At 37.6% G+C, this 15,392-nt stretch overlaps 2 protein-coding genes across 8 annotated transcripts in view; one reads left to right on the top strand and one right to left on the bottom strand.

Moving 5' to 3' along the window:
• LOC129732403 (uncharacterized) overlaps positions 1 to 15,392 on the top strand; it is a 596,785-nt gene that overhangs the window by 336,894 nt on the left and 244,499 nt on the right. The gene's annotated exons all lie outside the window — the stretch shown is intronic.
• The window catches only part of LOC129732404 (uncharacterized), a 104,734-nt gene that overhangs the window by 72,699 nt on the left and 16,643 nt on the right, over positions 1 to 15,392 (bottom strand). For all 6 annotated transcript variants that reach the window (XM_055693259.1, XM_055693258.1, XM_055693261.1 and 3 more), the window contains exons 6-8: positions 13,678 to 13,821; positions 13,371 to 13,500; positions 7,877 to 8,010 (exon numbers count right to left, since the gene is read on the bottom strand). In XM_055693259.1, the coding sequence (XP_055549234.1) occupies positions 7,877 to 8,010; positions 13,371 to 13,500; positions 13,678 to 13,821 (408 nt within the window). The remainder of the gene's footprint in view (positions 1 to 7,876; positions 8,011 to 13,370; positions 13,501 to 13,677; positions 13,822 to 15,392) is intronic.

Below are 15,392 nucleotides of genomic sequence, written 5' to 3'. Positions count from 1 at the left end.
ATATGCTTGAAAGGAGCTTACTCCACCGGGCTTTTTCCTGCTCCAAAGAACAAAAATAAAATTCAAAAATTCAATTAAAAAAAATCACTTATCAGCAAACTAGCCCATATTTCCCATGGTTCTAGAAGCCCCTTATCGAAAAATTTGCGCCGTTTGGTGAATATTGCTGGGCATTCACACAGCAAATGATGAGCACTTTCATTCTCTGTGCAACAGAAACGACAGTTGTTGTTTTCCAGCCCTAGCTGTAGATGATATTTACTCGGACACTGACCAGTGATCAGTCCAGTATAAGTACTAAGATCCTTCTTTGAAAGGTTCAACAATTTTTGTGCAATCGAAGCGTTGGACTAGTACTATTTTTTTTCTTCATTTTTCCAATTTAGAAGGATGGTTTCTTTTACAAAGTTGTTTATTAGTCAAAAATATGAAACTCTTTCAAAGTCACAACTGTTCAAGAAGCCACAAAATGACAAAATGAACAAAAAACTTTTATTCACATTTTTTTCTAAGTGTTCTAACAAGCTCTGTGAGTTTCTAATTATAATTTTATGAAACTTTAAACATTACCGCAGAAATAGGATGGCTATGGCCTGTAGATTTTGAGGTATTAAAAAAAGGAAAATTTTTATGATGTTATTGAGATGTCATATCCAATTGGCGCACAGTAGCGCAACCTGAAACTATGAGGGCTGAAAGAATATTAAACTAAGTGTATGTAGACAAAATTTCAGCCCGGACTCCTTGGAGCTTTTACTCTGTGAGTGATTTTGTGAAACTCTACAAAATTAGTAAAAAAACGTACTATTTTGAATCCAATATTATGCCAAATGTCTTCGGAGATGTTAAAGAGAATTGAATAAAAATTCTTTTGCTCTAAAAATAATTTTCTCTTAATAGAACAAAAGACCATTTATTTGATGAACTTCCAAGTGAAGCTCAAAAACTCACAACAGATAGAACATAAAGGTTTAAAAATAAAGTTTGATTTTGAAGACATTTTATTAAATGGATGGAGAAATGAAGAGGAATAGGAACAAATCATGTTTGAACAATGATCTCAAAAACTACAGGCCATAGCTATTCCATTTCTGCGGCAAAGTTTAAGGTTAAAAAAATTTATAATCAGAAACTCATAGAGTTTGTTAGTACACTTAGAAAAAAAAATAAAAATAAAAGTTTTTTGTCCAAAAAAATCAATATTTCATGCACTGTGGCTTCTTGAATAGTTGCGACTTTGGAAGACTTTCATATTATTGGCTAATAAACTACTTTGCGAAAGGAACCATCCTTTTAAACTCAAAAAATTGAGAAAACAAAATTTAGTACTAGTTTAGTACACGTTCTGTACAAATATCTTCATGCAAAAATGTTCCTTGATTATTCTCATGAACATTGCCGAAAACACTATCTCAAAAAACTAAAACGATCGGGAGTTATTAATTTTGTTCCGCTAGATTCAATTCCTGGACCACTGTGCAGTGTTATCCAAACATCCACCCAAATGCTAAAAATCGTATTTTTTTTATTCTAACTATTGAATTTTAAAAATTGCCTTGTTAAAACACAGATTTTGACCTCTGATTGGTCACTTAATGCTAGATTTCGCTAGCACGGTTGACAGAATCATATACCTTGTGAACTGGAAATGCGTTTTTCTCTGCTCAAACCAATCAGTTTACTAGTGGATGACTACAAGGACGGTCGAAGCTAAGCAGCAGCAGATAGTTGCAGTGGCGGCAGATAATAGTAGCGACAGCGGGTACCAGCTGTGGTAGTGATAGCGGAAAGGACAGAAATCAGGGCGAAATTAACCCTTTCCCGCTCATGGTGACTCTAGAGTACCAAGAATTATAATCATCATATCTTGACATAAAATAGTTTGTTGTGCTTACGATTGCTCCTTAAACTTTTATATGCTGCCTCATAGCATCAGTGGGCATTTTCTTCAAAATACTACAGTTGACAGTAATTTTAGTTAGTCTACAAAGTGCTCAGCTTAAATTTTCTCGTGAAGCTATAAATTTTAATGATAAACCTTGTGAGCGGCAGAGGGTTAATAAATCCTAAGAATTGCCTCCTAGATGAACGATGTCTTCTCGAATGTAGATCCCGAAACTATTGGCCAACTTTTGGTAATGGCTATGTAGTTCGAAATTTCACCACTAGGGCGGCGCTGTCGCTAACTAATGTCTAAGGGAAGTTTGTAGAAAATAGTGTTTGAGAAACTCTTCCTTGGATATAAAGTTAGTACCTGATGTATTTTTTGAGAAATTTAGAAATTAATTTTTTGAAGAAGAAAACCCCGAAAAATCTCGAATTTCACGATCCAGGTATATCAAACAAAGTTAAGGTATGTGTAACGGCTATTAATATTTAGGTAGTTTGAATTGCAATTTAATGAGTGGCGTTCTAAGCTAAAATTGCTTGCTAAAGGCGTCGCACGCTCGTTTCTGTTTTTGATATTGTGAAAGTTTAGGCAAAAATTGCACAGAAAACTTTTTTGTTCCCGTCTCCATGAACACAAGGGAACATTTTAGCCTTTGAATGAGCGCGGGTATCGGCGGGGATACCATTCAAAACTTTACATAAAGTTGGAGTACCAAGTGTTTTATTATACGTATTCTGTGGATGGCTTTTTTTTTTTCATGAAACAACTCTAAAAAGGATATCTGAAGTTGTTAAAATAGTAAAGTAAAGCTATATAATTATTTTGACACTATGTGCAGTTCCAGACCACTGTGCATCGGCAGCAGCAGCTGTAGCGATTTCGAAAACGGTGGCGATAATGGCAGCAACAGACTTTCCGATTCGATTCTCGGCTTAAATCATTTTATTATCTAATGATAGGATGGACGATCCCTCCGGGTAAACTCTGCCTGCCGTCTAATTGAAGGTTTGAAATTAGTTCTCCATTTTGTTGTCGGGGCGCCTTATTCCCACTGTCGGGGATTAGCACAGAGATGCGATCAACATAACGTATTCAAATTTAGATTCAACGCTTATTGTTTTCTTCAGGACAAAACAAGTGCTATAATTAAAAGTGAAAAGATATTTCAATCGGATTCGGACTTAAAACATTGGCACTCGAACTAAAAACTTGTTCGCACACTCTGCAGAGTGTTTGTACCATTTCTGTTCAGTGATGTCGTATTTTTAAGTACAAAATAAACCTCGGTAGCACTACAAAACTTCATGTTTAGCTAGTAGCTTTAACCCATCGCACGCTGGGAAAAATGAACCCAAATTGCCACCATTTAGAAGCCGCTGGGCTGGCAACCTGAAATATAGCATTTCTTATGTAAAATTGGTCAATAATTCGATTGGATGATATTTTCATTCTGTGCAGGGCACGGAAAAGGGTCTATATTGCCAATAATACGCCAAAATAGGGTAAAAATCGACAAAATAGAACATTTCCCGTGTCCTTCCCAAAATGAAACCATCATCATTCGATTTGTTGACCAATTTTACATAAAAATGCTATATTTCAGCTTGTTAGTCCAGCGGCGATTATTTAGTGGAAATGTGGGTTCCGGTTTTTCCACTAAAAATCGCCGCTAGATTGGCAACCTGAATTTTTGGCAATATAAACCCTTTTCCGTGCCCTGCACCGAACGAAAATATCACCAATCGATTTATTGACCAATTTTACACAAGCAATGCTATATTTCAGGTTGCCAGCCCAGCGACTTCTACTTAGTGGGAATTTAGGATCATTTTTTACCAGTGTGCATCGTCGTGGGTGTAGCTCAGACGGTGGAAAGCTCGCTCAGTATGTGAGAGGTACGAGAATCGATACAATCGTGACGGTTTTTGCTTGGTTGAAACAGGTTGATATTAGTATTTTGCAGCGTTGAAGAGAGCTTGTGACAAGCTGGTCCCCTAACACCTTCGGAACCTCTTGGAGAGTGTGTCAAATTTCTAGGTGGCCTATTCCAAGTGATGATAAACTTTTTGGAAAATGATGCAATATTTAAACTGGCAGTTGCTCAGTGAAGCGATTCCAATCTTATTACGGGTATTGTACACTAAAAACTTCTTTACGCAGGGGATACGACGCGCATAAAAAAGACCGCGTAAAGAAATCACGTAAAAAAACGGGCAAATTCCGAAATCCGCGTAAAAAAACTTTATTTGCCAATGGTTTTGAATCATTTCTGCTAAATACTTTCGAAAATCATCAACAGTAGTGTTATATCTAGGAGAACAGCTTGCCCGAGCGTCTGTCTCCCATGTTAGGGGTGGCTCAAACAGCATCTGATCCGGAGCGGACAGCTGAGTTATGAAATGCGGCGTCTCGCCAGCTACACCCAAGACGGCAGCCCCGTCGCGAGACTAAGCATCCACAGCCCTAATAAGGCAGCATGCCGAAACATTAAAATACTACGAACAATCAAGAATTGAATACGGACCGGAACAATTGGCAACGACCTAGGCGACGAAATATGGACGACGATTGGCAGCTCGGTACATGGAAATGTAGATCGATGAACGCCCCGAGTGGCGACCGGATTCTGTTGGATCAGCTAGAACCCCGCCATTTCGACATCGTTGCGCTCCAGGAGGTTTGCTGGAAAGGAGAGAAGGCACGGAGAATTTGTGGCCGCAGGGCACAGTACTACCAGAGCGGCGGCACAACCAATGAGCTGGGTACCGGCTTTATAGTGCTAGGCAGGATGCAGAGTCGTGTGATCAAGTAGCAGGTGATCAGCGACAGGTTGTGTTTGTTGAGAATAAAAGGCCGGTTCTACAACTACACTATTCTCAATCTGCACTGCCCCCAGCGTGGGCATTGCCTCTCGAAGACAGCTGGTGCAGCATTCGCACAGCTATCGGGGAAACCGCAACGGCTACACTAGGAGTGGAAGAACCGAGTGACAGAAACGAGGCAGCGGTGAATGAGAAGAACCGGACCTGGGCGGTATACCTGGGCAGGTCGTCGAGAGAGAACAAAGCCAATTACAAACGGGCACGGAACGACAAGACCACGATTTGCAGACGAAAGAAGCGCCAGCAAGAGGATCGTGAACATGAGGAGCTGGAGCAGCTGTACTGTGCCAGTGAAACGCGGAAGTTCTATGAGAAGGTAAACCAGTCCCGCAGAGGCTATGTGTCGCAAGCACCAGCAGCGGATGACCGAGAATCAGCCCCTGATATTCAAGAAGTTCTTTGTGAGATAGGGAAGCTGAAAAAAAAAACAAAGCCGCAGACAAAGACGGACTGCCGAGCGAGCTCTTAAAACATGATGAGAGGCACTGGCTAGAGCGCTGCACTGGGTCATTTCCAGGATTTGGGAGGAGAAAAACTGCCAGACGAGTGGATGGAGGGAGCCGTCTGTCCCATCTACAAGAAGGGCGACAAGTTGGAGTGCCGCAACTACTGCGATATCTCGCTTATCAATGCCGCCTACAAAATACCCCAAGTAACAATCAAAATGCTTCAAGGACTGAGGATTGTTTTGTTTTCGTTTTATGTTAACTTACTTTGAAGTCTTTGATTATATTTTGGTTTTATTTGAGAACCATAAAATATGATCCGCAGGTATTCTTTACAGCCATTCTAAGCCAACCGTCATATGCATAAAGTTGCATGATAGTCCCCCTGACGACCAAATAAAACTGAAAACCTGCAGACTATACTTGTGACTAAAATAAAACTTGATGATCGTAACATAGGCAGATAAATACCGTGATAGACTTGTTTGGTTTAATATTTGCTATGTTCTGATCAAATTGGGACAATCAGTCATGATGGAGGATTTGGGAAGCGTTTGAGGGTTTATCCGAAAATAACATGTCGCTCTAAATAAAAAAATAGCAAAATTATGAATTGCGATCCAGTTCAGAGGAATTCAATTTGGATTAAGTATTTATTTTCTGTAGTATTACGGTGACGCGCAGTAATAATGATAAAATTCGCGGCCGGTTTCACCATGAATATTTCACGGCATATGGGTTGACAGGCACGAAAACGATTTAAATGACAATAATAATCAACAATATAGGTAGAAAACTCAGATAATTCTGTTTTCACGGCACTGCCGGAATATAACATTGTCATTGAGGAATGGAGCCAAGATAAAATCTATTGCCTCACGCTTAATTTAAAGGATTTATCCCAGTTAAAGTTTCGAGGCCATTCTATGGCAAGCAAATCGGCCTGTTGAAAACTTAGGTTCTAAGATGCAGCGGATATGAAGTTTTGATGACTGCAATAAACCTGGGCCAACTTGCCATGACACATGTATATAGCTGTTGTTAATAGGTTGTTATAGTCGCGTGGTCGGCAATGAAGGTTTTATGTTTTGGTTGTGTCTAGCACCAAAAACCATAGACATAACCTATTTTGTTACTTGGGACTCTCACAGATTCTGTTCCGTCGGCTATCACCTTTAACCAGGAGGTTCGTGGGTCAGTACCAAGCGGGTTTCATGGGACCCTCATGGGAGATCTTACAGAAATGTCGCGAATACAACGTGCCCACACATCACATCTTCATTAACTTCACGGTGGCCTTGGATACAGTCGATCGAGAACAGCTATGGCAGATAATGCACGACAACGAATTTCCGGATAAACTGACTCAATTGATCAGAGCCACCATGGCGCAAGTGATGTGAATACTCTCGAGTCCCTTTGAATCGCGCAGAGGGTTGAGACAAGGTGATGGACTTTCCTGTTAGCTGTTTACCATCGCCCATAAGGGTGTGATCATCGACACGAGAGGCACGATTTTCACAAGGTCTGTTCAGTTTCTGGGCTTCGCGAATAACTTCGACATCACATCACGTAACTTTGCGACGGCGGAGGAAACTTACGCCCGAGTGAAAGTCGAAGCTGGATGGATCGGACTGCGGATAAATGCGTCGAAAACAAAATATATGCGAGCGAAAGCCATGAAACCCGAAGCTGGATGGATCGGACTGCGGATAAATGCGTCGAAAACAAAATACATGCGAGCGAGAGGCTCCAAGTAGAACAACATCAGCCTCCCAACTCAAGTATCTGTAGACTGTGATGAGCTTGAGGTGGTCGACGAGTTCGTGTATTTAGGGTCACTGGTGACCGCCGACAATCACACCAGCAAAGAGATTCAGAGACGCATTCAGGCAGGAAATCGTGCCTACTTTTCACTTCGGAAGACAATTCGATCGAATGGAGGGCGACGATGCACGAAGTTGACGCTGTACAAAACCCTGATAAGACCGGTAGTGCCCTACGGGATCGACACAACAACGCTTCTCGCGGAGGACCTTAACGCTCTTGAAGTTTTCGAACGGAAAGTGCTGCGGACTATCTACGGTGGAGTACAGACGGACGACGGCGCATGAACCATGAACTCCACGCGCTGCTTGGAGAGAATCCCATTGCACACATGGCGAAAGTCAATAGGTTGCGGTGGGCCGGTCACGTCGTAAGGATGTCGGACGACAACCCTGAGAAATCAATTCTCTTCAGCATCCCTACCGGCACCAGAAATAGAGGGGCGCAGCGTCCACGATGGCTCGACCAGATCAAAGGAGACTTGCGGGTGATGAGACGCCTGGGGCGACACACAGCCCAAAATCGAGCAACATGGCGACAAATTTTTGATACAGCACGAGCTACCACGGCTCTCGTCTAATTGGTAAGGTAAGTAAGAGTTATTTACACCTGCGAATTGTACTGAATATCAAGGTAGAAAGGTCAGACGAAATCAGTAACTAATAAGCAATTGGATAAAGTAAATTCATCGGACACTCTAAATGAGCGATTTGAAAATGATAAACCTTAAAAAACATGTCGCGCAAAAAACGATTTTTCTGAAAAAAAGACCTTAGTGTGTATTATTCTTCTCTTCAATGGCAGATAGAAAATAATGTACGCATACTTACCGTCCCTTCATTTCCTCCGTAGGAAAATCTCCGAATCCCCAGGGCATTTCGGTGGTACCAAGAATCAAACCGAAAATGAAACCAAAGAGTATGGAGATGAACATTCCCAATGCCAAAGATACGAAGCCGACTCTCTGAAAAAAGTAGAAGGACCTTTGTTGAAAAAAAAGTTGAATACAGTGAACCACATACTCGATTTTCATAAATATAATCAGGCCAGAACTTTTGTTAGAAACATTTTTTTCCGGTTGAAATAAATTTGATGTAGCAGGTTCAATATTCTTCATTCAAAAACATAACATCTAAACTTTAGGATGAAATTATACAGCAACATATGAATGTAAATCCACGTCATCGATCAATTAATATCAACTGTCTCCAATTCGTGTTAAATACTTATTCAGCACCAACTGTATGCATTTTATTATACACTTAATTTTAGACATTATTGATTGAATTTATAAAATAAATTTAGTGAAAAAAGACATATCAGAATTTAAATTCTTAAAGGAGATAAAAGCGCTTTCTCGTTGTTGACCTTTACAAACGTGTACGATTTTTTACACCTGGTTGACCAAGAAAACCGATAAATGAGCCTGAAAACGTCTTATCGGCTGCGAATGGAAGGTTTTCTAATTCCACTATGTATTTAGTGGATGCGCCAATAATAAACAGGTTATTATTCAATTATTCTATAATAAATTTTTGCTACTAGCACTTTAACATCTGCACTAGATGTTTGCAGAGAAATCAAACCAAAAATAATCTTTGCTTGAGATCTTGTTCCAAAAATTATGTATAAACATTCACTACAAGAAGATAAAAGTAGACTACGCATGGCCTTTTGCGATTGGTTCACTTTATCTATAACTAAACTATTCAAAAGACTAATTTTCGTCCCAGAAGTGCGACACCAGTTTATAAAAAAAGTAATTTTCACAGATGAACATTTTAGATTCCGTCTCATATTTACTGCTTATTCTGTCCAGTCTGTAGTTCGGCCAATTGCAATTCAAAAACCGTCCGACCATATTAGAGTTCAATGTCAGTTGAAAGTGAACTATCATAACTTAAAACCAACGGCTAACAAGCCGAAGCGGAACTTTTTCGTTCCAAGCCACGATGCGGAAGTTCACGATTAAGCTACCTACGTCCGCTCGCTCTGAAAGGCGCGGTGCAGTGCCTCGATTCAACCCGGCGGAAATTAAAATCGCAACTAAAGCGAACTTTGTGCTTCATTATCCAACGAATTGCTCAAACTTTTGCGAAATTTAAGGCGTAGATACCTCCGAGGCGCGTATAAATGGTTGTGTGGCTGCCAGCTCGTACTTTGGTAGTTAATTTTTCAACTTTTCCGCCCTTCATGCGATTCAGACGGTAGCAGCTATTAAGTTTGTGAAAGGGTTGTATGGCATTTTGATTTCTGGTTTTACTTCAACAAGTGATAAAAACCTGAGCTCATATTACACGGTTGTTATGCTTTTATAACGAACTAGTTGAACGTTCCCGGCGATGCTCGGGATCAAAAGTTTAAAAATTGAGAATCATTTTTTTATATTTCATTGATGCATTAGCACAACATACTTCAAAAATATTTCGCATCGTATACAGTGCCTCCACAATTATGGGTCAGCTACAATTATGGGTCACTTTTACACAAATACGTCTATTTTCATAAAACTGAACAATTTTCATTGGCAGTGGTATTTTTTATAGCTCAATTGTAACCCTATTCATACGATTAAAATGATTTAATGTTGAAAATGTTACTAAAAACAATAATTCTGCTCGGTTGCAATTAGTGAATCACCCGTAATTGTAGTAATGTTACGTTTTGCGGTGCACAATTGTGGGTCAGTCCATATTTTGGCTATTTTTATCACTTTTGCATGAAAATACATCACGATCTAATAAAATAACTTATTATCTAGCTTTTACAACAATAAAATAACTTTTATGATGGATTTGGTGGTTTTATAAACTCAATGATCTTGAAGTGCAAAAGTGACCCATAATTGTGTCTTTTGCTATGCAAGTACTATTTTTCTTATTAACCGATTTACACGCATCAGCTGCAGTGAAACTAATTGTCGATCGAAAGTATACATCAGAATACAGAAAGGGAAAATAAAACATTCATTGTTGATAATTTTTCCGATTTTAAATTCATTTTTCAACATTTAGGCAACATGTGTATTGACCCATAATTGTGGAGGGACTGCCAATATTCTAAGAACGCACAAAACGTAAACTTTAGGTCATCATTCAGAATCTCGAAATGGCGTATGGAGTTCCACTTTCGGAAGTATTGAAATTGTTGGTCAAATACCACTTTAGACTATTTTCCTGGAACCGAAAGTCGCCATTTTGGAAAATGAGTGGGTCCATCCCAGTTCCGATTATACCTATATTGGGTGAAATTCGGGCAACTCCACAATCGTTTACAGTAAAACCTCTTTTCGTGTCTCTTTTGAAAGAAAGAAATTAACGTGAGAAGAATTGCACATGAGCATGACCAGCCATGCTTAGGTTTCCTCTACAATGAAATCTAAAGAGATGACATGTGTTTTTTTTTTCAAAATGAAAAAAGTTTATTAGTGTCCAAGGAACACGTCTGAGAAGAAGTGAAGGTTTTCTGATAACTCACAATTGTGCTTTAATTCACAAGAATTAGAAGTAGAAATTAAAAAAGCATGAGTTTTAATGCTAAAGTCGCCCCTTAATCGATGTTTAAACTAATGAAATGTAGTCTTTCTTTCAATCAATCTCCCAAGATATAGTTTGAATAAAAGTAAAATGAAAGTGAAAAAGTTAATCGAATCCGGTATTGTGTTACTATCCACAAAACTACGAAAATATCAGACATATTAAATTATTATGCTCGACTCGCACTGAATCAAAAAATGAGTTTTTTTGCAGGAAAATATTTGCAAAAGTTGTAGGAACAACGAACATTTTATTTGAAAAAAATCACATGATATCGCTTTGAATTCTGACATAAACAAATTTAAAAAATCATGGTTTTCCATTTTTCACGTGATTTCCTCAAATAACTTCCCTAACCTTAACAAACATTTCATTGTGAAAAAATCACAGATCATAGCTTTAAATTTTGATTTAGAGGCAAGACATGAGTTTGCATGTTTCATGTAGTTTTGTGAATAATAACTCAAGTTTTAGTAATCAGATACCTATTATTTTTCCTCAAATGTCTTTCCTGAACATCAACGAAAACTTTGATGAGTAAAGAATCATATGTCATCGCTTTGAATTTTGATTTAGAGACGATTTGAGTATAAAAAGTCATAATTATGCATGTTTTACGTAGTTTTGTGAATAATATCTCAAATTGGAGTAATCAGATACCTAATATTTTTCCTTAAATGTCTTTCCTGGACATCAACTAACATTCCAATGAAAAAAGAATCACATATCACCGCGAATTGATTTAGAGACGAATTGAGCATAAAAAGTCATAATTTTGCATATTTTACGTAGTTTTGTGAATAATATCTCAAGTTTTAGTGATCAGATACTAATAATTTTTCTTCGAATGTCTTTTATGAACATTGACAAACATTTTAACAAAAAAGAATCATATGTCATCGCTTTAAATTTTGATTTAGAGGCAAATTCGGCACAAAAAGTCATAATTTTGCATGTTTTACGTAGTTTTGTGAATAATATCTCAAGTTTAAGTGATCAGATACTAATAATTTTTCCTCAAATGTCTTTTCTGCACAATGATAAACATTTCAATTAAAAAAAACACATGTCATCGCTTAAAATTTTGATTTAGAGGCAAATTCGGTACAAAAAGTCATAATTTTGCATGTTTTACGTAGTTTTAAGAATAATATCTCAAGTTTTAGTGATCAGATACTAATCATTTTTCTTCAAATGTCTTTTCTGAACAATGACAAACATTTTAATGAAAAAAGAATCATATGTCATCGCTTTAAATTTTGAATTAGAGGCAAATTCGGCACAAAAAGTCATAATTTTGCATGTTTTACGTAATTTTGTGAATAATATCTCAAGTTTAAGTGATCAGATACTAATAATTTTTCCTCAAATGTCTTTTCTGCACAATGACAAACATTTCAATAAAAAAAAACACATGTCATCGCTTTTAATTTTGATTTAGAGGCAAATTCGGTACCAAAAGTCATAATTTTGCATGTTTTCGTAGTATGTTTGTAAATAAAATCTCAAGTTTTAGTGATCAGATACTAATAATTTTTCTTCAAATGTCTTTAATGAACATTGACAAACATTTTCATAAAAAAAAATCATATGTCATCGCTTGTAAATAAAATCTCAAGTTTTAGTGATCAAATACTAATAATTTTTCTTCAAATGTCTTTAATGAACATTGACAAACATTTTCATAAAAAAAAATCATATGTCATCGCTTTGAACTTTGGTTTAGAGGCAAATTCGGCTCAAAAAGTCATAATTTTGCATGTTTTACGTAGTTTTGTGAATAATATCTCTAGCTTTAGTGATCAGATACTGATCATTTTTCTTCAAATGTCTTTTCTGAACAATGATAAACATTTTAATAAAAAAATAATCATATGTCATCGCTTTAAATTTTGATTTAGAGGCAAATTTAGCGCAAAAAGTCATAACTTTGCATGTTTCACGTAGTTTTGTGAATAATATCTCAAGTTTTAGTGATCAGATACTAATAATTTTTCCTCAAATGTCTTTTTTGAACATTGACAAACATTTTAATTGAAAAAGAATCATATGTCATCGCTTTGAATTTTGATTTAGAAGCAAATTCAGCACAAAAAGTCATAATTGTGCATGTTTTACGTAGTTGCTGTACGCCTCAGAGACAAAGGGAATAATATCAATAAGCTCAAGCGCTACGGAATTCCATTTTTATATAGTAGATATTAGTAGAATTTGATCAGTTGACAAGTTGATTACTCAGGCGAGCTGGGATTTTTAGTACAGGTTTCGAAAGCAAATGAAGCGTCAAGGCTTCGCCCGATTGTGACGCGATAATCGCATTCCACACCTTTCCATCATCCGTCTGTCTGCATCGAAACTATTCTATTCGAAAACTATTTGTACGAAAACAAGAAAAGTGTTTTCATTTAAATTTGCCAGCTGCGGCGAAACAACTTTTATTCACGTCCACATGAGCCGTCATTGGCGTACGCTTTTGAATGCGCCAAACGCGAACAGAGTTCAAAAAGTTGCGCCTCAGTCTACCGTGCGCTGAGAGCCATTCCAGCGAATAAAATCCCCTGCTAGATTCCGCGCTTCAACAAACTTTTCCCCGGTGGCATTCCATGGCAGACAGATCATAATTTGTTCCACTCCAACCAGCAGGAGCAGTTGGTCCAAGTTTTGCATTTAACGCTGATTACTACACACTACCCTAAAACAAATGTACGAGTACATACCTACTTGTTGAAAGGTTTAACTCTACAAAGTGGTGATTTTCCCTCTGTAGCAACAGTGTTTTCTTACTTACCACCAATTCCCGATCAGCTATAATCGCACCGAACGTAATCGACATGACCGGTCCCATCAGGGGCGAAACCAGCATAGCTGCCACAATATTTGGAGCATTGTTCTCCACCAGTCCAAGGGCGGCCAATGAACTGCATGAACATGCCGGGTACCGGATTGTGCCAGGAGGAAAAGGGGAAAATCAATTAGCACAATTTCACGATCCTGAGTTCATCGGAAGGCGGCATCAAATGGGACAGAAATAAATCGCTTGCTGAGCAATGTGCATACACACGGTGCACATAATGGACGACGCCATTGCTACTTACTCGGCCGTAACGATGAGCAGCAGATAGTCGAACGATAACGAACCACCAGCCCGGACACCGTCGACCACCTGTTTTACCGTCAGTTTCGATCGAATTGACTCGACGAAACTGTTCCATTTGGGATTTTCCTCGCTGCTGTCATACCTGCAATAGAACGGAATGGGTGTTAACGTCGAAAAATCGCATCTGATAGCAGCAGTAAAAACAGTAGGTACTATAGAATCTGCAACAAATGCGTGTGTGTGGAGTGAAGATAATCTGAAATAAGCCTGCCGGAAAATATATCAAACAAACAAAAACCAAAAAAACATGCAAAATTGTATGTAGATTGGTTTCATCGTTGAATTAGTTACTGAAGCTGAGTTTCACGTTTGTTACTATTCGAAAGGTTTTCATTCCAAAATACGTAAAGAGGATAAAATAGGCTGCTTTTATATTGGATTCCGTTATCCATTAAACGAAGTAACTCCATTTCAATTCATTCCCATTTTTGTTTCAACTTCAGTTTTATTATCAATCGGATTGTTTCAAATAAAATCGTGTATGTTTGCAACAACACATGTATCCTTTTTTTTAATCTCGGTATTACAGGTTAAAAGTCATCATCTGTTTCAATTTTTTAGGAATTCGATGGAGGCGCGAAGTCATTTTCAGCTGAAAGCGAAAAAAGGGAGTCAAAAAACTTTCTTAAAATTTAAAAATACTGGTTGCAGCTCCTAAAACACTGACCAAAGTTTCATGGTATAACTGTTAAAATTCAATCCAGTACTGCACATGGATTTAAGTGTTTGTTGTTTATGATGCCCAATTGCTTTAACCCTGCTATTAAATAACTTGTTAGGGAATCTGTAATCAAATTTCGCTCGTTTCATTAAACCCGTAGCCCAGTTGGTGTAAGACTGGGGCTGAGCTATGAAAATTGTAAATCAATCGAGAAACACTGTTCGTTGTTGAGGTCGCTTTTGGAAGCGTATAAGTTTTGTAAAATCGGATAGCTTGCTTGTGAAACTGCATGAGCGCAGAACTTCGCGGGGATAAACCGACTTCCAATTTCGGGATAGATGACTTTTTGCACCAGGTAAACTAATCTTATTTCTGTAACTATTCAAACATTGATGTTATTGTTCCAAATTCGGTTTAATACAATTTCCATTCAATGTTCAATTCATTCCAATAGACTTTACTTTCTGTATTCAAAAACACCCTCCAATGAATCGGAAATACACGATCGGAAATAGCGAAAATTAGAAATGACATTTGAATTTTATTTTGTTGGGTTACGAGAGCCTGAATAAAATATAGCTCAAATAAACTAAACGAACGAAGTTCGGCTCGAATTTCGATTCGAAATTTTTGTTTAAACATTTCTAACTCATCTGTACGTTTCGCTACAACCATTTAACACATCGTTGAATCATGTTATGTATCTTTTTTTCGAAAATTTTAGGCTAAAATTTTTTTGAATACATTTTAAACGGACCTTTTGACAAAAATTTCCGGCATTTTCACATATTTTGAACCGGTTTTTTCATATATTCTAATCCAACTACGAACCATTTTTTTCACATGATTTTTATCATTTATTTGAACACATTTTTAATCAATATTTCTTAACTCTTAATTCTTATAAAATTTTCGACTCATCACATCGATACAATTTTAACACAGACTGGTTTATTTATGGCTAATTTTCAAAACAAAATGGACACACTTTT

The sequence above is a fragment of the Wyeomyia smithii genome, chromosome 3 (genome assembly GCF_029784165.1).
Source record: "Wyeomyia smithii strain HCP4-BCI-WySm-NY-G18 chromosome 3, ASM2978416v1, whole genome shotgun sequence".
Classification (NCBI taxonomy): domain Eukaryota; kingdom Metazoa; phylum Arthropoda; class Insecta; order Diptera; family Culicidae; genus Wyeomyia; species Wyeomyia smithii.
This window is presented reverse-complemented; position numbering and strand designations above follow the sequence as displayed.